The sequence below is a fragment of the Trichoplax adhaerens genome, genomic scaffold (assembly GCF_000150275.1).
Source record: "Trichoplax adhaerens TRIADscaffold_5 genomic scaffold, whole genome shotgun sequence".
NCBI classification, from domain to species: Eukaryota; Metazoa; Placozoa; class Uniplacotomia; order Trichoplacea; family Trichoplacidae; genus Trichoplax; species Trichoplax adhaerens.
In genome coordinates, this window is record NW_002060947.1 from 2427289 (window position 1) to 2455045 (window position 27757).

At 34.1% G+C, this 27757-nt stretch overlaps 4 protein-coding genes across 4 annotated transcripts; 2 read left to right on the forward strand and 2 right to left on the reverse strand.

Moving 5' to 3' along the window:
- Positions 1 to 2212: 2212 nt before the first annotated feature.
- Positions 2213 to 8426, forward strand: TRIADDRAFT_56372 (uncharacterized protein; the record flags this gene model as incomplete). Its single annotated transcript, XM_002112362.1, has 13 exons — positions 2213 to 2296; positions 2709 to 2753; positions 3052 to 3135; positions 3218 to 3284; positions 3448 to 3608; positions 4288 to 4388; positions 4545 to 4637; positions 4725 to 4903; positions 6728 to 6907; positions 7170 to 7502; positions 7762 to 7839; positions 7994 to 8077; positions 8353 to 8426. 13 exons carry the CDS (start codon positions 2213 to 2215, stop codon positions 8424 to 8426), a joined length of 1563 nt encoding a protein of 520 aa, XP_002112398.1.
- A 2149-nt stretch (positions 8427 to 10575) lies between these two features.
- On the reverse strand, positions 10576 to 14884 carry TRIADDRAFT_56373 (uncharacterized protein; the record flags this gene model as incomplete). The annotated part of the gene is made up of 2 exons (XM_002112794.1): positions 10576 to 11745; positions 14810 to 14884. The coding sequence occupies 2 exons, from the start codon at positions 14882 to 14884 to the stop codon at positions 10576 to 10578; spliced, it is 1245 nt and encodes a 414-aa protein (XP_002112830.1).
- A 1997-nt stretch (positions 14885 to 16881) lies between these two features.
- Positions 16882 to 19672, forward strand: TRIADDRAFT_56374 (uncharacterized protein; the record flags this gene model as incomplete). Its single annotated transcript, XM_002112363.1, has 7 exons — positions 16882 to 17431; positions 17765 to 17826; positions 17906 to 17974; positions 18106 to 18240; positions 18417 to 18479; positions 18703 to 18796; positions 19554 to 19672. The coding sequence occupies 7 exons, from the start codon at positions 16882 to 16884 to the stop codon at positions 19670 to 19672; spliced, it is 1092 nt and encodes a 363-aa protein (XP_002112399.1).
- Positions 19673 to 20146: 474 nt separating this feature from the next.
- Positions 20147 to 27608, reverse strand: TRIADDRAFT_56375 (uncharacterized protein; the record flags this gene model as incomplete). Its single annotated transcript, XM_002112795.1, has 28 exons — positions 20147 to 20266; positions 20362 to 20423; positions 20571 to 20676; positions 20747 to 20856; positions 21207 to 21307; positions 21394 to 21560; positions 21657 to 21746; positions 21854 to 21980; positions 22058 to 22116; positions 22222 to 22350; positions 22437 to 22514; positions 22663 to 22730; positions 22823 to 22901; positions 23118 to 23271; positions 23454 to 23534; positions 23682 to 23760; positions 23865 to 23998; positions 24150 to 24250; positions 24356 to 24454; positions 24554 to 24705; positions 24781 to 24829; positions 25227 to 25346; positions 25417 to 25503; positions 25612 to 25700; positions 25867 to 25957; positions 26295 to 26381; positions 27048 to 27109; positions 27485 to 27608. The coding sequence occupies 28 exons, from the start codon at positions 27606 to 27608 to the stop codon at positions 20147 to 20149; spliced, it is 2805 nt and encodes a 934-aa protein (XP_002112831.1).
- Positions 27609 to 27757: the final 149 nt, after the last annotated feature.

The following is a 27757-nucleotide window of genomic DNA, read 5'->3' on the forward strand; positions in this document are numbered from 1 at the left end:
ATTGCGAGTTATTGCCGATACCCGGGCATACAATCAGCGTAACTTCAGGTTTTTCCGTTGACGTTCTCTGTCGCTCCTGTGGTTCATATATATCAAAAGTACTTAAAGAGCCATCTTCGGTTACGACGCTTTCTCGTTTCAAACGTTGCGGTGGTGATTTATTTCCGAACCGACCGATCAGTCCAAAAATTATAGTTTGAACATGACCACATTTTCCCCAAAGAAGTGTGGGAAGGTATCTGCAGTTAAAGCAATAAGGTCAGCGTCAAGTAGTTATAAATAAGGCAGTACACATTTTTCTTTTATTTACTTAATTGCTAATGCATTTGCTCCTTGTTCTCACATAATGAAGTAAGTACATCTTGTAGAATATGTAAACTGTGAAGTGCAGACTCTGCATACGACGCACAGTGGTAAAACAGTAAACTCAGAAAAAAATAGTGCCTGCATGCTGACCATGAGATGAGCATTGTGTTCTTACAGTAGATCAGGCAAAGCCTACATAGGTATTTTGAAATAATTTGAATCGCCTTTCTGAGAATATCAGGATACTGACGCTGAAATATACACTAACGTATAGTAAATGTCTTATAAAAATCACAATCATCCTTCACAGATAGCAAACCAAATCAATTTCATGAGCTAGGCTTACCTGGGTTGTCAATGAAATCATTACTTAATTTGCATGGTCAATGCTGTACGGTATTCATTTCATTTTATTAGATTATCATGCATCGGCCACGATTGACAATAATTATAATTAATAATCCCTAATAATTATTAAGTTAAACTTCGCATATGTGGTGGTAATCTATAATCATAACAATTATTACCGTAAAAGTAAAATAAATTACTATGGATAATCGGTTGATTTACATACACTGTACACTGTGTACAGTAATGCAATCCGTGCTTACAAATGAAACGGCCACATGCAACATGATTGAATTGTACGGTACAGTTCAGTACTGTAGTCATAAGCTAAATAATTTTGTCTCGCTCGATTAATTGCAGCACAAGACGTGCATTTGGGGACCGAGCTGTCAATCAACAATAAGATCTAGCACCGTTTTACTTGCCTTTCACGAAGAATAGAACAATGAGCTAAAACAGCCTTGTTAAAAGATGAATTTCGGTGACATAAGATTGGGCAAGATGGCCAAACGAACAGATTTAAGAAACGAAACAAGGAAGAAATAGCAATAATGCTTAATGCGAAAAGAATGCTATAACTTTGAGATTCTAGCATACCAACTAGGACCACTTACTAATAAATGAAGATACAGTACAATACGCGTATATTCAAATGTCAAAAATCGTTAGAAAATTATTCAAAATTGTAACTTGCTACAGTCATCTGCAGTCATGAACTGCTAGAAGACTTCCACAGGCCCTAGGTTTTAGCTTTTCTTCTACTACCTGTTAGATTATATGGGTACGATACAGTACCGTAATCATAGTACAGTACTGGTACTTTCCATGACCAGAAATTTAAGCCTATGCTACTGTACTGCACTGTACTGTACATTGCTAGAAAAATGGTACAGTGTACAGTACTGTACCGTACTGTATGAACATCTCTGGTACTATGGTACAGTATTGTACAGTACATGTCTTCGTTAGATTTTACTGTACTGTACGATACAGTACAATATACTGTACTAAATAACACTCGCTAACATCCAATTTTGTATAGCAGTGATTATACTGTACAGTACAGTACAGTAATTTAAATACAGTACTGTACATGTACAGTATACAGTACAGTACAGTATACAGAACTCCTCAAATAACAGATTGCCTGTACTGTAGAATGTACTGTGCATTGCGTCCACTTTTACTCTAATGATAACGTAGGGGCTTGGGCGGTAGGGATCGGGATCGAAGCTTTGCAAATTCATTTCCTATCGCAGACAGGATTTTTAGGGCCCGGCCCGGTTAGACCAAGTGTGACGATTGTGTAATCACTGGAAGGAGACTGTTTACCATTTTACTGATAATTTTTATTGTAGTACAGTACTGTACACTATAATACAGTACATACATAATTGCTGTTCAGTAATTGCAGTACAGTATACTGTATATATATAAGTTTATAACTTATATACGCGTACGACTACCACGGTATAATAATTAATTATTTATAGCTTTCCATGGCAATGCTGTGCTGAAAATTCATGAAATATCCACTATTTAACAGTATAGTTTCAAGATGAATGTCGATTCCAGATTTTTTGCTGAAAGAAAATGGGCCTATAAAGGAGAAGGCAACGCTCATGTAGTATTAGCTTCTCATGTACGTATAGTAGTATATTAGGAAGCTACTATGCGTGCAATTAATTAGGACAGTAAGCCATTCTTAAGAAATCGAAATCAAAACATTCCTATAGCCCATTCATATGAATGAATAATGAAGATAAATTTGGTACTTTGGTACACTTGAGATAACAGTCTTCATTATTAGATATTTTTAAAAAATATTTTCATTACAGTACACCAAGCTTTAAATGTCATGCATACATTACAGTAATGAGATATTTAGCAGTGTCAACGAGTATGCTGTAGAATCCGAATTTAAGACTAAAATCCTTATTCCAGAAAACTGCTGCACACTAGTAAACGGAAAAGAAACCTTACTACTGTACGCGATCCTTAAAGATAATTATGTGTTGATAAGGTTAACAGTGACTCCTTTTTGTCTCCTGAAGGATGGTTTTGTTGTACGACTACTCAAAAATCGTAGAGATGGTCAGGTAAAGCTTCAGTTTCTGCCGATAAAGATATTCTTAATTAATAATACAGTACATAGTACCTAACCGGTTGTCGCTGCTGACCTCCTGTTAAGTACAGCATTTGATTACAAAGTGTGAATATGCGACGATTTATTCGAATCACTGAATTACAGTAGTTTTACGAAAATACTGTAATCACATGTACAGTATGTATGGACGGAATGGTTGTACAGTATTCGTACTGTCGACCATACCTTTTGAAAAATACCTGACTACTTTCTGTAACATGCGCACAAATATTGCTCAACTCTTCTCTTAGATTAGCAGACGTTCCCAAGATGCAGTGAAATATTATAACATCGTTGGACCACAGTTCATCGATCCTTCATACTTGCCAGAAATGGTATTTTCACACCGGATCTCTTTACGCATCATTATTGATATACAAATTTACTCTCGAGTGTTTACTCTATTACCCGATTTAGAGATTAGTTACTGTTCCTAAAGATTTCTTTGGAGTTGTTGAAGACGTTTGTCGAAAGCAGCGGCCAGGTAAGTTAAATAATAAATGACGACGCTATCGAATTATTAACTCGTGACTTTAGGGACGAGCATAATGTAACATTTATAAGAGAAGATTGCAATATTTTCTAGACGTTATTTAGTAATATATGATTAACGCTGATAGTGGTCATAATATCTATTTTTTGGCCAGATTATCGACTGGATACAAACATCGCTATGAATGCAACAGCAACGGTAATGCCCGATGTATGCTTCGTTAGAGAACGTAGTAGAATATCCGAGGTAAAGAAACTAGGAAATGTTGCTCAAATGAAAGATAAAACAATCCCAACATTTTGCGTTGAAATAAAAGTAAGTTTAATTTTACGGGTAAGTCTTACAATAAGAGAAATTTGTTCCTACTAGAAATCATTAAAGTCTTCTATGATTACCGTTTAAATTTAAGAATGGAATATTATTTTAATAAATTTTTCTTTACTTTAAAACAATTATTACGATCAGCCCAAGTGTGGATATTTACCTAATCCAGCTTCTAGCTCCGAAATCAACGATATCAGAAGACGTATTTGCTATTTCTGCTTATTGCAGTATACTAAAGTAATTCGTGCTATACACCTGATTTTATCATGTTTTATTTTGTGATATCTTAAATCGCCAAATATCGTATCTTGCAAACTTAGATCTATTTTAAATTTAAATTACTTCAATATGCATCAGGAAAAAATAGACAGATGGAAAAACAGAAGCCAGTATTGCCCTTTGGATCTCTTTTCATTGTGTGAAGCACATGTTTTATAATATACCAGTATACGTATATATATACTGCGTACTAGATTTAGGTAAAGGTATTGATGATCTCTTCCTATTGTACAGGGATCTAGATAGGATAAAAAAGGCCCTTAGTGCTTTGATGTACAGTCCGCAGAATAATTTCCGAATTTTTAAGGTACAGAGATATTACAGTATGCATCAAATTTTGTACAGGAAGCTGAGCAAATTTTAGACTGATGGAAGTCATTATTTTTTAAAGGATGGTATTCTAATTTATGAAGATAACTCTGCTTATGAAAGTTTGGATACCATTTTGCACGAATGGTTCTCAAATTCTAAGAATTCTTGTAAAAATCTAGGGTAATAATGTTCTATACTGTATACGGTAGGATAATGGATTTGCGAATTGTTACTGACTATAATATTGATTGAAGATAGCAGGCACTGAGTTCTGATAACTGTCATCATTCGGCAGCTACAGTATTGTAATATATCCTCTTTTTATGGATAATTTAGAGCAACTACCGAAAATTTTAGAGAAATTATAGCAAGAATTTTAGTTAGTGATCAGGCTTGCGGCACCATCGATATTAATGGAAAACAATCAGTGTGAGCTACCTATTTTGTTTCTTTAATTTGCATTAGTGACTGTTGAAAACTAGCTTGAAATACTAATGCTGACCATACCAATTGTAGAAACTCCAACTGCATTCTGAATCAAATACTATGTGCTCAGCGATTGGGTGAAACAGATATCGAAGATATTTATCCCCTGTTCTTAAAACTGGAACATGAAATGACGAAAAGCAAAACGGTCGCAGAAGCTATGCAGCAACTAGAGTGTTTTGACTCCGCATCATGGAAATACCTTAATGGTGAGAACTGGCTTTTAGCCTGTACTACGCAATCATTTATTTAGTATTCTTTATTAGATAGGCTAATACAACAATAACAGAGAAAGTATCTTTTACTTTGTAAAATGCCAGTAGTAGCTCTTGCCGAAATCGAAAATGATGTTGAGGAGACCATTAGAAAAGTAGGTTGCTTTTAATCTTGTTTCCAGTTTCTGTACCCATCCAGAGCGAATACTTTATGAATATCTTTTACATAATTAATATAGATTCAACAATTTCTAGTAACTGCCAGCTTTAAGGATTGCTCCCTTATGATCTCAGTACGCCCTAACAAAGCTTCGATATCTAATGCTATCCAGTAAGATACTATCGAAATCAATGTCTGTACGTAGATCAACATAGTGACTGCATACCGTACTCATTTTTTCTTCAAATTATAGAGGCAGAAAATCATCTTTGCATTACGATTATTCAGTTATGCTAATAGATTTAGATATCAAGGATATATCCCGTATAAGAAAATATATGAAATTAATTAAGGAAGTAAGCAAAAGCTATATGGAAAGGGCTGAAATTCCTTACAAAGTGTGCAAATAACATTAGTTGTAATTCCTCGCTCAGAATGTTTCTATACTTGGACAAGACATGTTTTAATAACGACAAAGTGTACTGCTTTCATTCTGATCATGATTATAATTATACTTCTCTCTATGTACTGAAACCCTAACACGTATCCATCACAGTGACTTAGTTTTAGTACAAAGTTCCGTACGATTTTGTTAATTATAGAATATTTCGGAATAAAAAATTTAATCATCTAAGTATTCTAATTAAGCTTACGATTTTTGGATATGAAATCACGCCAAGATAACGAAAATTTGAAAAAATTATAGCACTTTCAAATTTAGTGATGGCTGTGTTGTGTGTGAATTAATAACAGTAATTGCAATAATATCGTGCTGCAGACTGTGACAGCAACGTAATCTGTAAATGTCTTTTTATCAATCTTATGAGAAACCTGTTATGTGTTACATGAAAACGATATATATTAATTTATAATTTACAGTTAATAAATAAAAGCTAGCATTGCATCAATACACCATAAGTACTGTACATTGTACTTAGTGCATTCAAAAAATGATGTATTTTATTGTATCTGGGATTACTAAATAAAAAGATCGGTATCCCTTTCTCTCTCTTTTCTTTCCTAGCCCCTGATTGTACTATACTGTACAGCAGTGCTCCGTACAATCCTATTGTTGATTGTTTAATGCTTTCTATCTCAATTAATAAGTGGCAGCTATCCGTCCGTTTCAGATATACTGTACAGTATTGTGTGTTCCAGCCTGGAACTTCCAAGTCTTAAAAGGATCATTTCCTCCTAAATCATCGAGCTAAAAAAGAGGAGTTACAACTAATTGTACAGTGTAAAGTACCGTACAGTACAGCAAACGGAGAGATTGACCAGTAGTCATAATGTACTGTACAGTACTATTGTAGAAGCGCGGTACAGGAAGATCAAAGTACTGTACTGTACTGTACAGGACTTTTACTTTGTACTGTACAGCGCCCTTCTGAAACTAGTACTGTACTGTACACTACATTTTTTGATTATTCCGTAAAAAAGTTTCATTTGCTAAACCATGGAAATCACTTTGTAGTTCGCTAAATCATTAACAATCCTGTAGTGTAATCATTGGAAACGAGAGCAGAACGCTCAAATAGCGTCGTAACTTCTTTGAAATTTACAATGTTGACATAAAATACACACGGTCTGATTATAATAATCATTATACTGTAATTAAAAAATCATGAAACTTTTTGCTATCTTCGTTTGCTTGTTAGTTTTTATTGATGAATTAGTTGAGTGCAATCGATCAAAAAGCTTGTACGACATTCTGGGTATTAGACGCGATGCCAGCGACAAAGAAGTGAAACGAGCCTTTCGTAAATTAGCTATTAAGTACCATCCAGATAAAAATAAAGACAAAGATTCGGAAAAGAAATTTATTGAAATTTCGAAAGGTAAATGTTTAAAATCCTCAAAGTTTATACGGTTTCTTATGACCTTAAAAATAAGTAACCGTTTCCAATGCACTACCAATCTATGGCGTTAAGATATACCGCAACGTACAGTATGTTATCCAAACTTCCTGTCTATTTAGTACATAAAATCTTTTTCACAAGTAAATGATCTACGTAAACTCGTACAGTACTGTACTGTATACTAAAAACGTACCTATACTATATATTATATAATTGTGTATTTATTCCTTCATATATGTAGCGTATCAAATTCTATCCGATAAAGGTAGGCGTCGGTATTACGATAGATATGGTACCGCTGATGCACCCGTCCCAGGAGAAGGGTCTTATCCAAGCCAGGATGAGCCATCATTTCAGAATTCAGCTGAATTCCCTGACGTTGATGGCTTTTCCGGATCCAAATATACTTTCTTTGGAGATCAAGATAAATATTTTGATGATGATCAATTGCATACCAAAGATAATTACAATTACAATCGCCGAGGATGGAAACGAAAACAGTTTTTCTCGTTCGACGATCTCTTGAACGACGATCTCTTTGAGGATAAATTATTTCATGGCGATGAAAGTATTGGTGAGATCTAATGACTATAGTATATGTGAAAAATATAAAAAATTTATACAGTAATGTAGCTAGTCATCGTCTTATTGAATTAAATATGATTTTTAATGGCTTAAATTGTATTGTAGTTTTGCAACTAACAGTATCCCGATAAATGTACATTGTAAATTGCATTTCGAAGCATTTCAATTCGTGTCTCCACACTTTCATCTAATTTTATCACTGTATAGTAAATTTCGGTCTACGTGCCATTTTCCTGTTGTCACTGTAGGCGACTCGTTCTTCACTAACTTTAAGTCACGTTTCTCCGGTGGTCGCCATTTCTTTAATATACATGGTCCATTTCAAGGTTGATCTGCGTTTTGCACCTCACGATCGCTAGCCTTTGCGGCTAAGTGTAATATAAATATGCTTCTATAGTATAGGAAGCCTGTTATCACTCTTATATAGTAGACATATCCATAAGTGTAAGTAAGTAATAAATCGTTAAAATCTCCCTATAGATGACTTCTTTGGTAATTCTGAAGCTGATGCTAAGAAAATACATCCTGATCGACGACAAGACCGCTTTACGGAAGAATTCTCAAGTATGTTAATACAGTATATGTAATATATAAATGCGAATTGCTAAGAAATGCATTAAATCCTCATTACGTCTCAGATATATTTGTAATAGCATTGTTTCCAATTTTCTATAGATATCTATATTTTCCAAGCTCATGTGTACTACTTATGTGTATATTATAGCTCTATGTACAGTATCATTATTCCTATTAATATGATATAATGTACAGTATGATGCGATATGTTGTAATGTTATGAAGCCAACTACTGTTCTTACAATTAACAATTAATATTACAGATGACGAATCAACTTGTAAAACTGTTACCAAGCGCATTGGAAATATTGTCACAACCGAAACATCATGTTCGTGATATTTACAGCAATGTTATAAACATATTTGTGTAATAAAGAAGTTAACTGTCGTCACAATAGATCTATACTCGTATTGTGTATTACGAAATCATTAATTAAGTAGTGCAATGCTACTTCCAGCTTTTGGAAAGGTTTGATTCATTTCTGTTATCGAACAGATTCTAGAGATGTAAAAATCTGAATCTGTGTCTTGATGTTAATAGTATAATCATAAATTTAATTTATTTCTTGGTTCATTTGTATCCACGACACAAAATATAAATGTATAAGGCTAATAAATGTTAGTAATTATGATAAAAATTTGAATCTAATTCTTGGATTTGATCTAAAAGTTGTACCTTTGAATTTAATATCCTGCTGAATTGTTCATTGACTTTAAAAATATCATCGTATAGTTAATTGCTACCTGCGCGAACATTTTAGACCTTGCAGCCACCACAGCTCTGCTGCCTGGATTCGACAATATAGCTTATACGATATACTTCAATAATTATATGTAACACAATTGCAGGCTGATCATAAAACTATTTTTTTAGTATTCCAGCTATTGTACTACTACCTACAGCAAAATATTTCTTTCTGTACTAATCCGTCCTCATATTAAATCCTGCTGTAATAAGACCTTCCTTGAATGATCGATTGATCACTTTACATGTTGTAAGATATATTTCGATGCACGTAAAACTAATTAATTATATACTGTATATATCGTAACAAAGTATAATAATCTAAAAAGTGTTACTACTTTCTATGCGTTTAGTGTAACTAATTGTAGACTATCATGAGATCCCTATTCACAATTCTTCCAGTGAAACTTATTGGTTATATCTGTTGTACATATACAAGATTATGAACTTCAAGAACGGATGCACATCTTATCTTTAATTAATGGTGATACCTTGCCCTCCCACTAGGAGGAATAGTTCGAACCCGCAATCGATGAAGATTTTGCAATCTGTTGTCGCTACTGCAAGGCGATAATTTTATAATACTGTAATGTTTCATGCAGAGTCGTAACAGCTTAAGCATATTTACAATAACTCTAGTCATAGTCTCTAGTATATTCTGCCAGTCAATAACATGTAGCTCTTTTATGAATCCTTTAATGCTAATCATCATCAGTAGATATGATCGCTATTAATTAAATTTAAAAATCAGATGGTTGGGTACAGTAGCGCTTAAAACATCGTATTTACAATCAAATTAGTAGACGTTAACCATAAATGTTAGGAGGAACACTGTACGTTGTACGGTGTATACAGAAATCTACAATCAGTGATCAACTTCCAGTTGACCTAAAGAGTTTTAATGCTATAAAAGTTTTGTTAGTCTAACAGAAAAAATTTTATAGCATAATTAAGGAGCTCGCTCAACAATAGCTAGTAACAAAAAGTAAACTAGAAGGTATTACAATGATACACGATAAAATTGCTTTAGTTCTCTCTACTCCCTTGATATCGTCAAATGAGCATCATATACCGACACGGACAGACTAAGCAAGCGGATAGAATAGAATACAATTCAACTCGCGCTCCCAAAACTACCTTATACACAAGGTTATTGGTACAGTAACAAGCTAAGGCTAGACATACTACAAGATAGCAGTTGAAGTTATAAACAAATTTGAGACCGTCCGTCAAGTACACCATTACCGGTACGGCAATATTTAATGATAAAAATACTACCAAGGTCTTGCTTTTTCGAGCGTTTTTTTAAATCTTAGTAGCTTGCGCCCGAGTCGTTACAGTCACACAATAAGGGAACTATATCAACAATATTAGACGTTTTTGATCTCATTTACTTGACAGTCAAAGCAAGGACTTTTAGCAAGTATTCGATCTCTTTCATGCATAGTACTGAATAATAGATCGTAGAAACGCTGCATTTTTTATAAACATATAATTCTGTCGGATCAACGTAGGTTCTTCAAATGGCAATAATATAATCAGTAATTAATTTAATTTTAAAACGAATTATACAAGGTACAAGTAGTTTGCTTACAGTAAAAGAACGGTTAAACTAAGGTCAGAAATTATCCTAGTTAACACAATCGTATTACATTATACACTATACACTCTGTTGATTCTGCATTGCAAACGAATCTAGGTATAAATCAGAAATGTGTTAATTAATCATATAAGTGCAGGTTTAATTTGCATGCAATCCCTTTATCATAATACCATTTAATGAGAGCGCATAAAGGAATCTTTGCTTAGACATTTCGGTAACGCCGTGAATAGCAAAGACAGAGTCAATTTCATCTACAGATACGTTATAAATACTTGGACCTTTGAATAAATCAGTTCGAAATCGCTGATCATGCTTAGGCTTTACGCCTTTCTTCTCAGCAAGTAAGCTTATATACACATCCTCAGCAAACGGTAATATCGGTATATCCTTGAAAGCTGTTACGATTTCCATCAAAACATCAAAAGTCATTAAATATGCAAACCCAGTGCAGGACGGTGGATATACATTACCGTGAAATATGCTCCATAATTTAGCTTGATTCTTCCCAATTTTTCGCTTGACATGCGCTAATTTGATAGATAGATTCTTCCTCGTGAATACATTGCAAAGCCATAATTTATCTGGTCCTCCCTTCTTTTTATTAATTAATTGATTTACGAATTCGAATATTCTCGGAGAATTTAAGAAAATATCGTCATCACCTTTAATAGTAAAATATGGTTGACAAAAATTCCAAGCCCAAAGCATCCCAAGGATTGTTTTCAAGGTTTTATTATGAGGCGTATCATCTAATCTCGCAAAAATTATATCTTGGTATATTGCAGATTCCCTATAGACAGCATTATTAATTTCTGCGTTCTTACTTTGGCCAACAACGAATAAAGTACGCCACGCATACGGATGTTTATTAACGTGATTAAATTCACTTCCATTTCCCCAAGTTTGTCGAATACCATTACGTCGATAGAACCGATCTGCTCTAGAATTTATCATCACCAAAATTATCGCCTGTTTGACACAAGGGCTGGCAGTGTGATCTTTTAGCAAACCGAGATTTACGGAAATCTTTTGTGGTGATTTATGATTGACATCGACAGTAGGAACGATCATCTTATTTTCCATAACAAAACGATTCAAATAGTCCCCATAGTTTAAGTGATAACTAAATTTCTTTTCTGGAGGATTGTCGTTAGAAAGTTTTACGAAAAGCTCCTGTGTAGTTTCCTCGAGAGAAGCCAGGTTGTTCATACTCAAACCGTTCAAACCATCATTGAACGATAGTAGCTGAGTTAAGTCTGCATGCGTGATATTTCCCGCTGATAACTTATCATAGGTAAAACGATCGACCTGTAAAGTTTGAGATACGGTAAAACGGTAACTGGGTAGCTGTCTTTCCAGTAAGACAGCAGCATAATATAACAGTAAAAAGCAAGTGAAGTTGAATATAAGGGCAAGTTGCAAGAATCTCCTGCAACTAAACATAGCAACAGTAATGGGCGTAGTCGCAACGACTTCTAAGTGATTCACTTGCTTCATGGAGATTCCCAGAACTTTCACGATAAATTTGCACACATCTACGGTGTACAACCACCAAACTATACAAATGATCCAACCTATAAGTACGGTAAAAAGTCGTTAGCAACATAATCCTTTAATGTCGAATCGATAAGAAAGTTACATATACCAATATACCTATTATAAATTATATGTACGTATCTGTCGCTATGCATAATTCGATAAACATTAAACATTCTACTATAACACGGTACTGTAGCCCTAAAAATAGAGTAAAAAATAGCTATGTGCTGTATACTATACCATGGACTACACATAGCCGTTGAGAGAATTCGAAAATTAAAGCAATTGTAGCTGGTCAGTATCACTCCTTGACGTTACTGTATACATATGTAACTACCGTGCGACTCGTAGTACAGTACGTACAATTGTACAGTATCAGCATGGACTACTGAAATTACTAGTACAGTAGTCCACTACTATATGAGCTACACGGACAGATTGCTTCTTAAAATCAATCAGCACGCTCCTATGCGGCATTATCATAGGGTAATTAAAGTAAAAGAAATGCAAGCAAGTTAAATTCGAGAGTGTACAGTACAGAAACAAAGTTAACTGTACAGTATATTGATAAGCATATTTCATCTAAATACTGTACAGTCACCGCAAGATATCGTAGAGAAGTACTGTACAGTGCAGAACCTGGGTGCAGTTTAGCAGATTAATATTATTATTACTATTAATTTTTTTCACATTGTACAGAATAGTAATACTGCATTGTTACATATATGTATCACTGTACAATGTGTTTTAGATTGTTTCAGATATAGAAAAAGGGAAAAAATATAACTTAAACTAACATACAAATGCTGTACTATATACTAACATCTAGCAACTGTTCATGGAAGAATTGTCAAAGCACATAGCAATAATTTTGTATGTAATACTGTACTTTGCCATCACAATATTTGAAGAATTAATAAACACATCGTACTGTACGTACTGCACTCCGTAAAAATCCATTACCGTACCATCATCATCAGCGTTAACGGTTGACCATTGCATTCATGTAGATGTACTGTAGATTCACCTCCAATGGCAAGAAATTTAAAATACCGTGTCATAATCTTGCGTGTTAATGAATTAGCGATGGCCATCGACCCATGTAACAAATTTTAGAATTCGTTTTGCCATCCTAGATATACCGTACAGTGTACAGTGCACATTATACAGCACGGTACTGTACAGTACAGTACAGTACAGAAATTTTCAGTCTGCGAGTACTGTACTGTGTGTGTACTGTAGAGGACCGTTCTTCTTATTCTAGTAATCTACTGTACTGCACTGCGTATACGCATACTGTACAGTACAGTAGTCCATTAAATTTAATGAATTTAATTTTATTACTGTACAGTACAGTATGCTCGACATTTTTACAGTGTGGAAAATACAGTGAACAGTACAGTATACTGTACAGTACAGTACACTAGGATCCGACCGGACCAGGCCATGAACACCTTCACTAGTAACTATAGTACTGTACAAAACACCATTGATTGATGTACAGTATGTACTGTAAATTGTAGAACAGGCCGTCCGGTACGGTACTGCAATGTACAGTACAGTACAGTACCGTACTATCATCGTTAAGAGGTTAAATAATTCAACAGCAGCATTAAGTTAACACATGGATTTCTTCCATACTGAACCTATAGTTCTGTAAATACCTTAAAATTAATCTGAGAAATGGGTAGAAAACTGAATAAAAATTAGCCAAGAAATAGTTCGTACGTGTTATTAAAGTTTAATTTTCAAAGAAATCTATATATTTGATGCGGAGACGTTGAAAAAACCTATTTCTCTCGTACTTTCTTAACAAGATTTTCGTTTTCGCCAATGCCGTCCATGGTTTGTTTTCTTTTGCACTTTATCGTATTTCTGTACTGCAGTGTACAGTACAATCTCGTACTACTGTATATACAGTACTGTACTGCGCAGTAATTGACCAAAGATCTACAGGCTATAGACTCTACAATAATTCTGTACAGTACTGTACAGGTACATTACAGTACAGTATTGTGATCAGTTCAATACGCAACTGGTCTGGTACAGCCATACAGGCTCTCTACAAGATCAGTTATCACGCATTTCAGCGCGTGCGATACCGTGCAAAATCGCTATCGTATCTTAAATTACTGTGATTGATTGACGTAAAAGGTGGGTACCGCAGATAAGTAATAACCAATCAATTATTATATTTTATAGTTATCTAGAATGGCGCCGAAGGTGATTTGTCCTGCTGACACGACTATCAGTAATTAGTGATAAATGAACTATAAACTTGAAGAATAGAAAAAATTCATAATTTAGATATCAAAATTCTAAAATACTGTACAATGTACATACAGTATCACCACTACAGTACTAATAAGAGAGACTACAAAATGGTGGGTAAAAATTAATGCGCATACTACTACAGAAAGATGCACTGTGTACTGTACAGTACAGTATGAACAATAAACGGAACTATTATAAGGGTTAACGGAGGCTGTACGGAAGACACGGCGCGTGCCGCACCTCCGCTCCGAACGATCGTGGGAATAACGCACATACAGACTGATACAGTATTTGAGTTAATAAAATCATCTGTTTACTGTAGTTTTGCGTCATTGACGGCAATAAAACTTAATAGCTGCTTGCAGCAAACCACATACGTACAGTTTGCTGATCTAAGATTGGGTGATTTGTCATTGCACTGTTGGAACTTTGGAACGAATATACTGTATATACAGTATATAGTATACACCACATAACGCAACACCTGATTAGAAGGTAACTGTTTACGCAAAGTAATTGATAAATAATAATAACTGATGGATGTAGAGAAGTGCCGTACCTTATATTTTCTCTCCAGGGGATTCCTTTCCATTGTGCTGTATGTAATTGCACCAACGCCAAGCTGTCTTGCCATATCTTCAGTGATTCATTTCTTCTTTAATTGATTTTTACGGTTAATCCATTATACCTGTATATATCGACCAGTAATACGTATCGGTTTCTCTGCTCAGTTTCATACCGATGGGTTATATATATAAGTAAATGTAGTTAAAGTACCTAATGCAAAGTTATAGAAGAATTTCATGTTAGCCTTTAATCATACAGTATTGTGCTGTACAGTACTGTAAGCGTTACTAGACGGCTATAATTATAATTATTATTATTATAAACTCATAGTCGCCGTATGTACTGTTCGTAGTAGGAAAATAATCGTTTAAAATTGTGACCTAATCTGCAGTATGCGTTCACTGTACGAACAGGTACGAATACTATATACTGTGCTATACTGTTTTTCGCGCATTATCATAAACTGTAGGAACAGTAAGTGGTGTATTGCAGTTTAGCCCTATACGGCTAACAGTTTAATAAATCATTTTGCAATATATAATAAGTACAGTACAGAATACTGTACTATGCTGTATACCGAATTTATTATTTTAAAATTAGAATTATTAGCACCAGTTCAATTAACAGTTAATCACTCCACAGTTTAGAATTTCATATTATAGAATTAATTTGTTTTAATAGTATATAAATATATATGATTATAATATAATCGCCAACCTATTTTTCCGCCTGCTCTGGTCACTTCAGTTACGGAATTTGAAATTTCGTGGTAATGCATGGCAAGTCAGTTCTAGTCGTTATACCGTGTGGTGCAGTTACTCTAATGTACAGTACATGCAGTACAGTACACTGTAGAAACTTGTTTAGTCATTACAGCACTGTACAGTACTGTAGTTTCAACGTTTACGCTTTCTATTATCTACAGTAGAATATCAATTTTTTTATTCCTATCAACAGATGTTAGAAAAATTCTGGAGTTTTAGAAACTCCTGATTGCATCTAATTTAGGCGTACTAATACAGTGTCCCTGATACTTTATTAAAATTGCAATATAGTACTGTACTCTTTATTTTGCAGTCAATCCCCTATAAATTATACTCTTAATGTTCTGCAACACTGAACAAATCCTACATACAGTATTTATTATACTGTATGTGCGTAATCTAGTGTACAGTATAGTACTGTAAAATAGATTTAGGGTTTAAACGCGACGGAATCACTTTACTTATTTAGCTATGTGTGTTTTTGCAAAGTTATTCGCGTTATGTCGTTGACGTTGACTTGTGTAACAATATAGTACTAGCTCTGCGAGAATACTGATACTCACCTTTAAATTGTAGTAACTCAACTGTTATTGGATCTTACTATTCTCGTTCATATTATTCGGCTTTTATCCCGTATACTTTTTTAACTATTCAGTAGTAATAAAATGGGAAATGCTCACCAGTTAGCATGGATCCTGCTAGTGGTATACACTCACGTACTGTATGTAGTGTACTATACAATACGTCGCTCGAGTAAGTACGGTATATCTTGCTCTGCTGTCTTCTACTATCAAGATCGTATTGAAATTAGTTATTGTAAATTTATATAGATATGTAAATTCCCACTTAGTTTATAGTTATAATTAGCAATGAAGAATAAAATTTGGCATAGATGCCACATTATTTAGGTTATTAGCAACTGATCTTGCTAAGCAATTATTTACGTGAAAGTTAGGCCTGGAATACAAAATTTTCCTTTAGGGCAGTAAAGGAATATTGGGGATCGCATTAAAACTGTGTAGTCAGGAACTTAATCATGCATAGATGTATTGGCTTTATGGTAATATAAAAGCCGTTGTTGTTGTCTAACTGTGTTTAGTGCATGCTGTAGAATCAATATAGGCACTGTTGCGACAGACCCATTGGCATAAGCGGTTATTTTAGTATGAATGTTTGTAGTATTAATTACAGAGAAATGTATTAGCCTTTAATTAACTTCCATTATGTTTTACTCCGTCAGAACAATTGGTTCAATTTAGATTCGCAGTCGGCTTGTCGCCATTGGAATTGGAGTTTAACAATGGAAAGTAACTCAAACGATTCAGGATGGCCTAGCAGTACTGACAATAAAACTACTATAAATCCATCATTTTGGCATACAGGAACTTCTCCCGTAGAATCTATAGGCGAACCTTCTAAAACACAAACATCCACTGTATGTTCGTCAGCTGGTGCGAATGAAGATGAAATGTTCTCCTCCGGTCTAGACAATTCTGGAAACTCAACTTTTTACTCTCGATCTCAAAATGTACTTCTGCAAGAACAGACACCATATCTTAATTCTCCTGCGATGACTCTTGCAAGTGGTCGAAGTGTCGTAGCAAACAATCGTAGCTGTCGTAATACTTTTAACACAGGCATATTTTTTGATAGTAATCAGACTGCCAATTCTCAATCCTCTCTCTGGTCAACAATGAATTCAAATCATCCTCCAGCATCTCTTGCAACTCAGCCTCCTTTTTTAACTAGCTGGTTAGCCACACCAGCTAGCGGTTCTACTCCATCGACATCACCTCGGGTTCCCAACTTTTCAAGTGGAGAATTTAGTGGGACTGAAGTTAACCCGAACTGTAAGTAACCATTAGTCAATTAACTGCAATGTTCAAATTAGATGAGTCATACTACGATCCTATTTTTAAAATTACATGCTGTAGAGACTACTGTATCATAAGGCACCTTTCGAGTGCATCGACGAGCTATGCGGTTTATGTCTACTTCCTTCAATTATAATAAAGGATTTTGAAGGGTCTCAGAATAAGGATTTATTTACATAAAATTATTAGGTTGCCGTAGACTTGATATGTAATTTTATTCAGTATAAGCGTCCGTTATACCTCAACTTTAGCTCAATCAATTTAATTAAGTACGAGCTTATCCAAGTTAATTTCGTATATGACTCACAGTTGCTCCAGGAATTGGTGAAGATGGGTGTAATCCTAAGTTAGCGTTAACATCGAAAGCTACTGTAATAAATTCCGGTTACGGTCCTATCAATACTGTTAATTGTTCCTTTCGGCCGTACTATAGCGGCATTCCGGTAAAAGGTGAACTTTCTAATATGTGCTCTAGCCGCAGAAGTAAAAACCATGCAATTGCGCGATCATCAACACCAGGTAAGCGCTAGTATGAGAATGTAACCCTTCAAGTAGTCATGATAACATATATTTTATTTTATGAATATTCGTGTTGTGTTGTCGTTTCCATTTCCGATAATGGAAGACTAATAAGAAATGTAAAATTTTAGCTGATAAGGAGTGTAGTTCCTGCGGCTCAAAGGATGTCCCGTTGTGGAGAAAAGACGCTAGTGGTCATTATATTTGTAATTGGTGTGGTTTACATTGGAAAAATAACTGTAACAATATTCCTACCCGTCATTCAAGTAAACAAAAGCAACTTATTGTACGTCTCTTACAGTACTATTAAAGGAAAAAAGTATACAAGTTTACGTATACGTTTTGTTCCTACTTCGTTTGGTGTCTCATGCCACTATAAGAACTTAAAGGAAAATCGTAGTCTCATCAGTGATATTTTAAAAATTTTGTATATTCGCTCTAGATTTGCGCCAACTGTCATACAACAAGCACCACTCTTTGGCGCCGAAATAGTAAAGGGGAACAAGTATGCAATGCCTGTGGATTGTATTATAAGCTGCATCAGGTGTCATGAAATTAATGTGATCCAATTCATTTCTTTACTTTAGCATGGTAGTTATATTATGGAAAGCCTGCATTGAACGTTGAGTTCGCTTATTCTGTAATTTTTTAGGCTAGCCAGATGACAGCAATTTTATTTGCTGTGAATTACTGATTCTAACATTCATTACTCCTGTTTTACTTATTAGACTGAAAGGCCCCTTTCTATGAAAAAAGATACCATTCAGACTCGTAATAGAAAAAAGAATTCTAAAAAAAAGAAGCCACCAACGAAATCGTTAGGTATTTCTCCTAGCCAGGATTTCGTAGTAATGGATAAGACTCCACAGTCACTATACGGATCACTATCTGCTCGTTCTCAGTATTCACACCATTCAGTCTGTAATAGTACTATTCTGCCGCCTACTTACCTTAGTGGAAATTCGCAGCACCTGCTATCTTCATTTGCACAAAAGAATGCTCTCTCTTAAAGAGTTATCGAATTATTTAATGTACTTGCGTGTAGCCTAAAATACAGAACTATTACGCATCTGCGTATAGTTATTGACGTTCTAGCAAATATTCAGCTTTTGATTTGTTAACTACTTCGTTCGATTGTTATTGCTGTATAAAATCATGTTAAAGAATCTACTGTGTTAATGAATATCGTACTTGCGTTGTCTTCAATTTACGATAATGAGAACTTCAAATAATTTAAAGTCTGAAAATGTTATCAGTGATGACTCTACACTCTAGTCACATTTATGTTCTAAGTAATGAAGACGATATGGAAATTTAAATTGAGCTTCTATACCCGAGAAAGCTATAAATATTCATCGGTATTTTTGATTATACTATAATTACTTAAATAAATGAATAAAATGAACGTTTGCCAATACGTATATAAGTATGGAACTTAATAATTTTTAAAATTGTCTCACATCGTTGTCTTTCCGATGTGTAAATTATCATATTAGTTCTTCCATTATTATCGACATGGTACTACTCTAGCCAAGTATTTGATGTGGTCAATCAAGCGTATCAATGTTGCACGATGCAGCATTAACAGATCCAGATGCACAGTTTATTGTACTCAAAATGCAGAATTTACTTCGCTTCGGCCATGTTTATAGCGATCTGAATCAAAATCTCCAAGATACGTGTATGTTACAAAGTTAGTATTGAAATCCTTCACAATGTTAGGTCTTAAAAATCTCAACCGATATAACAGCATCATGTTACTATTAGCATGAATACTACCGTTTCATAAGTATAAGTAAAATGCTTGTCTTTCCTATGTAAAAACGTTACGAGAATAAAAAGAAGCAACTCTAGGTACACTATTACAGTATCTCGTATGCCGTAGATAAAGTGTCAGTTACGTAAAAAGTAAGCAGATGAGCATGCACTGAACATGCAAATGCGCTTACACAGCATAGAAATTTAATGAATTTCCCTAATTTTTAAAGTTATCATAAATGCTTTATTGTATTATCATTTATATCAGCTTCAAAATTGAAATGCCGGTAAAGTTCTATCTAGTAAATTCGTATGCACAGTACTACAACTTACAATAGCAGTTTGTTAACAGCTGCAACTTCTGTATGAGCGAACTGATTGCTGTCGGGCAACAATTACGGTTAAATTTGTTCGCTAGTGTAAAATTTGATGTATCTTATCCAAAATTTTATGCTCTTCGGCACTTAAACAACTAATAAAGAAGTTATAACAAGACTTTTGTCGAAATTCCTGAAAAAAATTTAGAAGCTGATCCTAGATAACGAAAATTGGGATTAGAACAGAATAACAGTAAAATAGTCAATGATAAATAAATAGCATTTTAAGTAAGGCTGGATCCATAAAAATACCTGAAGATCGATTGGAAACAAAGCATCTTCGAGATCATCAAAGCTTTCGTCATCATCAAAATCTTGTCGTTACATTAAAGGCAGACCAGAGCGTAAAAAGAGCATAAGATATTAAGGGGCTATACATGGTTTGAATAAAACCGAATTTTGTTCTATAATGCAAGAAAGTACGCGTGCTACTTAATATTATACATATTAACGTTTGATACCTTCAAAGTTAGAAGAATTAATATAAAGCTGGTCCTCATATAAATAATTCTGTGAATCACTGCTACTTTCTTCGTCATCGGTCCGGCTGGGAATATCAGAGATATCCTACAAATATATTGTACAATCCATTAAACGATGTAACCATACTAAATTAATTTGATCCACATCTAAATACCGCTAATATCTTCTCATGTGGGCTATTACCCTCCAATTCGGTAGAAAATTCATAAATGATGGCCTTGAACATTTTATGAATTATCGGAATTGTAACTTTTCGCTTTAAAACTGTAAGAAAAATATTTAATCCACTAGCCAAAATTTCGTCCAAATTTATCAAATAGCGCCTAGGGTGATACACCTAGAAAGTGCTAGTTGCGAAAGAAATTCTTGTACGGGAACGCATACCTAAATTAGTTTTCGACCTGGTCCGTCTTCCTACTTTTAATTCACATTTATACAAGCATAAACGTACATCCATTAGTTATATAGTACAACATTGACATAAACCGCAAAAACACATTACTCGTTTATCGCTACTTTTAAATATACTTCATACGAGGAAGATGCTTGCTTATACTGTAGTATAATAACGGTCAAAGAAGGATGATTATTAACTACAAAAATTCAATCACTACCTATGGTTTCTTCTAACGCTTCTTCCAAAAGCGACATTGATGAAATATAAGGATCATTCGTATTAGCATAATAAAGCAGAATCTTGCAAAAGGCTAAAATGCTGCAACATTCGTAACATAAAATTTAAAGAAGCGTCAAACCATGAAAAGTAAGGAAAAGGCCTTAGCTAAGCTAATATTGTTGTACCTGATCTTGATATTGTAGCATCCAGCGATAAAGTTTTGCTGCTTACACCATTCACTTAACACGTATTCCATGGCTGAGGTCCCTGTCGGACTGGGTACACTCACAAGTAAGTTATACACCAGTTGAAAGTGCTCATGGATTAAATAGGCAAACATTATTATTAAAGCCTAAATTGCAAAGCGAATCAGAATTTTAAAGCGTATCACTGAACGTAACGAGACCAGCAATGATAGAAATCGAAATTGCTTAACGCGATAGGAAACCTGCATAACATTGCCTTCTGTTACTTGCTGCATTTTCGCAAGAACCCCACGAAGGATTGTACCAAGATGTTGTTGCGCTAATACGTCACCCTTGTAAAATTGAGAATGTTTCTATAAAATTATGCCTTATAAAAATCCCAATTTTTTTACGTGATTTATCAGAGAGGAATTCTAATATCTCTTGATGTGTAGTGCACCTTCCTAAAAAAGACAATTGTCAGTTTTCCTACTTGCGCCGCACTGTATTGTTCCAATTGTGGATCCACCTGTTTCAAAATGCAGTTGATGACATAAGAAAGTCCATCATTACCCTCAGGGTCCTTCCTAGATTCAAAACGAGTTTATTAGAATTAGTCAAAATCCTAGAAAATCGAGTGTTGCACTAAAGCAACATTACCTACCACTCAAACACCTGGTCAGAGCTTCGAGAAATAAATGCTCTGAGACAGTCACTTCCGCTCTATAATGTCATAATACGGTGATATCGGTAAGAAACGAATTGCGGACAATAGCAGTCATACTTCATCCGAATATTAAGTAATATCAGATATATGAGCAAACTCACTTGAATAATAGAAACATCATCAGTATTCATCACAGTAACTGCTACTGTTGGAAATCCGATGTTAATAAGTGTTTCAGGTACAGGAATCGGGCAATTTTTTATCAAGTCTTCCATAATATCTAAAGCTGTCTAAAAATTTTAATATGTTATTTAAAAACAATTTGCTACTTAAACATAATAATATTTAAAATTATATTAGGCTGATTGCAGCTTACCCCAGTAGTACAGAAAGCACTTTTTCCGCTTGTAGAAATTAAATTCATTAAAACTGGAAATAAATGAAGTTCTAATGTCTGAAGTAAGAAAATTGTTCACACATTTCATAAATCGAACGAAACGTGAGTTAAGATGGCATACAATCTTAGCATTAATTAATTAATTAGCAATATAATTTCTTGCAGATCTGCTGTTGTCGACGCAATACCGTAGTATATTTCATACCTGGTAGCAGTTAGGAAATTTGCTGATAATTTTAAACGAATCTTGAGCTATAGCTTCAAGGTAGGGATCTAGAATGCGTAATTGTTAACTAAATTAATTGGTACATCTAAAGGAAAATCTTACTCTGGTAACGCAAGCATAACAAAAATATCTGACGTACTTTGGTTGTAGGTCGAATAAAACTCTACAAGCATGGGTATCAGCTTGCCATGCACTGACTCCGTAACAGACCTACTAATCTGTATGACATCAATTACATAAGTTTATGAAATAGAAACCTTGTATTAGTCCATGATTAAAGGTATACAAAACGAGAGAGCCTGTATCTATTACTAAAACAATCTTCTCATGTGCATCTACTAAGCATAAACGTATCTCTAAATAGAATCAATGTTAATAGAACTGTTCATACGGACTGCAAAAATTTTCCGTAAAAGTCACTGATATTAACGAACCTGAAGAATAAAATTTAACGAATCAATCGCTAAACCCAAGATATCTACATCTTTACTAAAATCGAGTGCCATGAATATTAAGCCATTAATGGCATCAGTCAGATAGGGGGACATTAGTTCGTGTCTTAAACCATCATTTAAACCTTGACTAAGTCTGATTAGATAATCATACACAATCAATCGTAATTAAATCAATTTAATTCATCTAATAAGTTTTAAAAGTATTGAATCTAATACCATCAAAATCATTTTACATTTAAAGGTAGGCAAATTATTAAAACCGTTATGAAGTCTATAAATGTAAAATATAGAGTGAAATCATTGAAAAGTCCTTACTGAGATAGTGCCTTGGCGCCATATATCCGAATAATGATATGCTGGGATTGATTTACGGCTTCAGTACAACCCTTCATCAAGCTGCAATAACAGAATACAGTACGTAGAATTAATGTTCTTATTTCTATGCTTTAGAATTTTAGCAACAAAGCCCGATTAACATAAATATTAGCAAATATCGAGCTACAATATATCCTGACTTGAAGGGCGATCATTTGAATTACTAACTTTGAAAATGCCGGGTCTTCCATCCGGGATGCCAACTTGCTACGAAGCCAAAGAGCACGCCCGGATAGAAATGGAGATACTAGGAAATATTAATAGAGCGCATTAAGACTATCTAATAAAAAATTCTGCAGTCTCCTAATAGCGGTAACAGAATTGATCTGCCACATTTGCAATCAAGAGTACCTGTCGATTGCACATCTATCGACATGATATAGTTTAGGAGGAAGTTATTTTCCAAGTAGTTTTGTACTGACTTCGTAGTCAAGAGATTACTTAAGTTTCCCAAGACCAATAAACAGCTTTCATGTACCTTCCACCTGCAATTGTAATTATAATTGATATCCATTTAACTTAAATATGCAAGAAAATTAGTACTTTGTACTATAACGAATAACGCAACTAAGGAATACGTATTTGAGTATCAAAAAAATTCATATATTTATTTGATACTAAAACACCGTTACGAACCAATGTGGCGAGTATTTAATCGTCTCAGCTTCATCGAAATGTTTTCTAACAGCTTTTGAAGTCGAATCCAAAATCTTGCTCTCGTTAAAGTGTATAATGGTCTATAAATAACACAGTATTATCCTTCTAACATTCAAGGAAGATCATGCATATGCAAAGCATCATCTGTTTAAAACAGTTATGATAACTTCTTCCATGTAACTTACATCTAACAAATTAACAGCCAATATTCTAACAGAAGACGTGATTGTATCATCAACTTCATCTTCAATAAATCTGCCAGGACACGTAACCCATAAATCAGCCTGTAAATACATATTGTAATTTATAGGAAAGGCCATATTTATATTTTATATAAACAAATATTTTCATTATCAACCAAATACAAATTTTCTTATAATTACCTGTTCTTCCGATATAAGCATATATTTAATTAATTGATAAATTAAATCATCCATCATAACATTAACGATCGATTTATATGTTTTACGTTGAAATAAGGCTGAAAAGAACTCAAAGAGGTGGCAAACTAAATTTTGAATATTATATCTTTCTCCTACAAAATTAACAAACCATACATTACATAACTAATATTTTTTTTATTATTAAAGAAAGAGATATAAAATTATACCATCCGAATCTATAGATTCTTCCACTAATCGTGTATTATTTACTATTGTCTGTACATAAATAGATTAAGTCAAGGAACAATTATGAAAATATTCAAAGCCAATATAATTCTAATTTTAATGTTTTATTACTTGCACAATTATATCAAAAACTCAATATTTACAAATTTCTTAGCAAATAGATCTACAGTATACAGTTATTATAAGGATATGTGTGGCTACTTCGCGTAAAGAGGTCCCAAACAACAGGAATAACCCAATCTAAAATTTGTGCCATCTCCATAGGGAAAGATTCAACTAAACAAATCAACGTCTAAAATGGTAAAACATTAGCTAATAAATTAAAGCTCGTCCAAGAACAACAGCTGTTAATCGGTTACAGAAATAACAAATTATAGTACCAAAATGCCTTAAAGTTAAGCATAAAATAGAAACCAATAGTCTTGACCTTTATGACATTAGTTTTTAGAACATAATCGGAATGAGGTCCATCAGGTTGTGATAAAGACTCAGTGAAGGCTGATAAAAAGTGTGGTATGTAAGGAAAGAGCAGTACATTTGGAGCTGCCTGCAATCGTTGCAATTATGCATTAGAAACTCGCAATAACTCTCAAAAGTAACTCAAAAAACTTACTTACTTTTTCAAGGTCGCTCATAGCAAAAATTAATGATATACAGGAATTCAATATGTGAGTCGTTTTACCGCGGATATTCGAATTAAAATTCTGGAAAAATAGTATATAAGTACATACATATTCTGTACTCGATATATATTTTCGGTATCTACTTTTCATATCGATGTTTTGATGATTTCGATAGTTAAAATGTAATACCTTTTCATCCTTAAATATTCTAATTAGCTCAGGGAACATGATCGGAATTAACTGAGGGAGCTGACTATCGGCCATATTATCTGATAATTCTAAAAAATGTATTTAAAAGTATCAACATTATCATTATGCCTTAATATTACATTTACGAGCATCATAACAGCGCGCAATTTGTAACATTATGAGCCTATATGCTGATATAATGTTAAAATTATTTGCCTGTAAGAACTCTCATAGCTCCATGAACAAGATCCTGACTGCTACTCGTCATAAACCCAATAAGAATTTCGAAAAGCTGAGGCCATGACTCAGGCCAATCCCATCTGGCTATTTCAGAGATAGCATAAGCCTAAAAAGGGCAGAGTAATCTTCCTGAATCTGACTTAAAATGAGATACTAAATTTAATAATTACCACACTAGATCGGATAAGGCTTGAATGATCTCCAAGGGTGCTAGGCAGCAGTTCCCGTACTATGCATTTTGCCTTTAGAATTAAAAGCTGGTACTTAATGTAAAGTTAAATCTTTCTCTACATATTACAATTGCATCCAAACATAAAGAATATATTCATGCGATCAACCTTGAAATACTCATGCACACTTATAATCATAGAAATGAAGAAAATATGTAAGAATGGAAAATATTGCACTGCTGCAAATGTGAATAAGCTACATAATGCACCTACCCATTCCGGTGTTTCCGGTGCAACAAATTTATCTGATGTTGTTGACCAGTGAGTTTGTACATACTGCTTCAGCACAACTGCAGCTAACTAAATTACAAGCAAAATAGATTACTAAATATCTAGTACCTTGTAACATTTCATTTCCTGATATTTACGATAGATAAACATTAATATCTTAGCAGTTATTTGCAGTGCCGTACTGTATGTATTTCATGTCCATATTTGTACAACACAGCGTCTGAGTATTTCGTAATCGAATAGGTACCTACTCTCAAATTCAGTCTAAATCTATAGTTTTAAACTACCTAAAGTATGTTCAAAATTAGCTAGTTTATTAAGTATTTACAATTAGTGAAACTATTCTACATGGGCAAATATACTACATGTTACATCCAAAATTTCATTTCGCTACATTTCACTGTTAGAACAGTGTATTTGTATGTTCTAACATTATTTCTTTACTGACAATTATAACACGTATAATCATTTTTCCAGGGTGTTAGATATGTATAATGAGTGTAACATCCATGGTCATACTTTTAGAATTATAGTACCTCCTATACAATACGATCTATTACTGCAATAATTATATAATCGACAAGTAGGGCTCGATGTGCGCTTTATGCTATATTTTTAATAATATTAATAACAAATTGGACATGCTCGTACAATGAAATTTGCAAACGCGATTACACTTATAGATTTAACATCCACGTATTCACCTACGAATGAAACCGTCTCAATTAAAATTACCTGCCGGATAGGAAGAAAGTTATTTTGATCGATAATTATATCCGTTAAATATACTCCGAACTCTAAAAGAAGAATATTAAAGTGAGCTCCTTTGCAAACTATATTACGTTTACGACTTCAGTAATTCACCGATATTGAGCACCTGTAACGAATTAAATAATTACTGTACAGTACTGTAGTCTGCACGATACTGTAGTGTTGTGTAATCAAGCCAGTAAACTTAGCATGCTCACTGTCATCTACGTATACCATATATATATATATATAGATAGATAACGAACTGCAAAGATAGAAGTTACAATGATATATAATCGAATAAATTCAATCATCATCGTTATTTTTTGGAATATTAGTTTTCCCCATTTTATCCTTGTCAAGCGAAATAATTACTACTTTATAGTACAATCTATATGTAACATTTAGAATCTGTTGCAAACCCGGCGTCATCTCAATAACGTTTAAGTGATCTTCCCCTTGTTGTCTCGCATGTTGTGCATCAGATAAAATGCATTTCAGACTTTCCAGAAGCGCTACTTTTAACTCTGTCCTTCTGACCTCCATTGGTTGCATTCTCAGTGTCACACACTCACACTGTCCGATGTTACTGGCGGTGGCAAAAAACCGAAACAAAGGTCATTTGAAAGCGTCAATGTTGTACTGTACTGTACAGTACAGTGAACTTTGGTTCAGTATTTTCAAAGTTTTGCAGT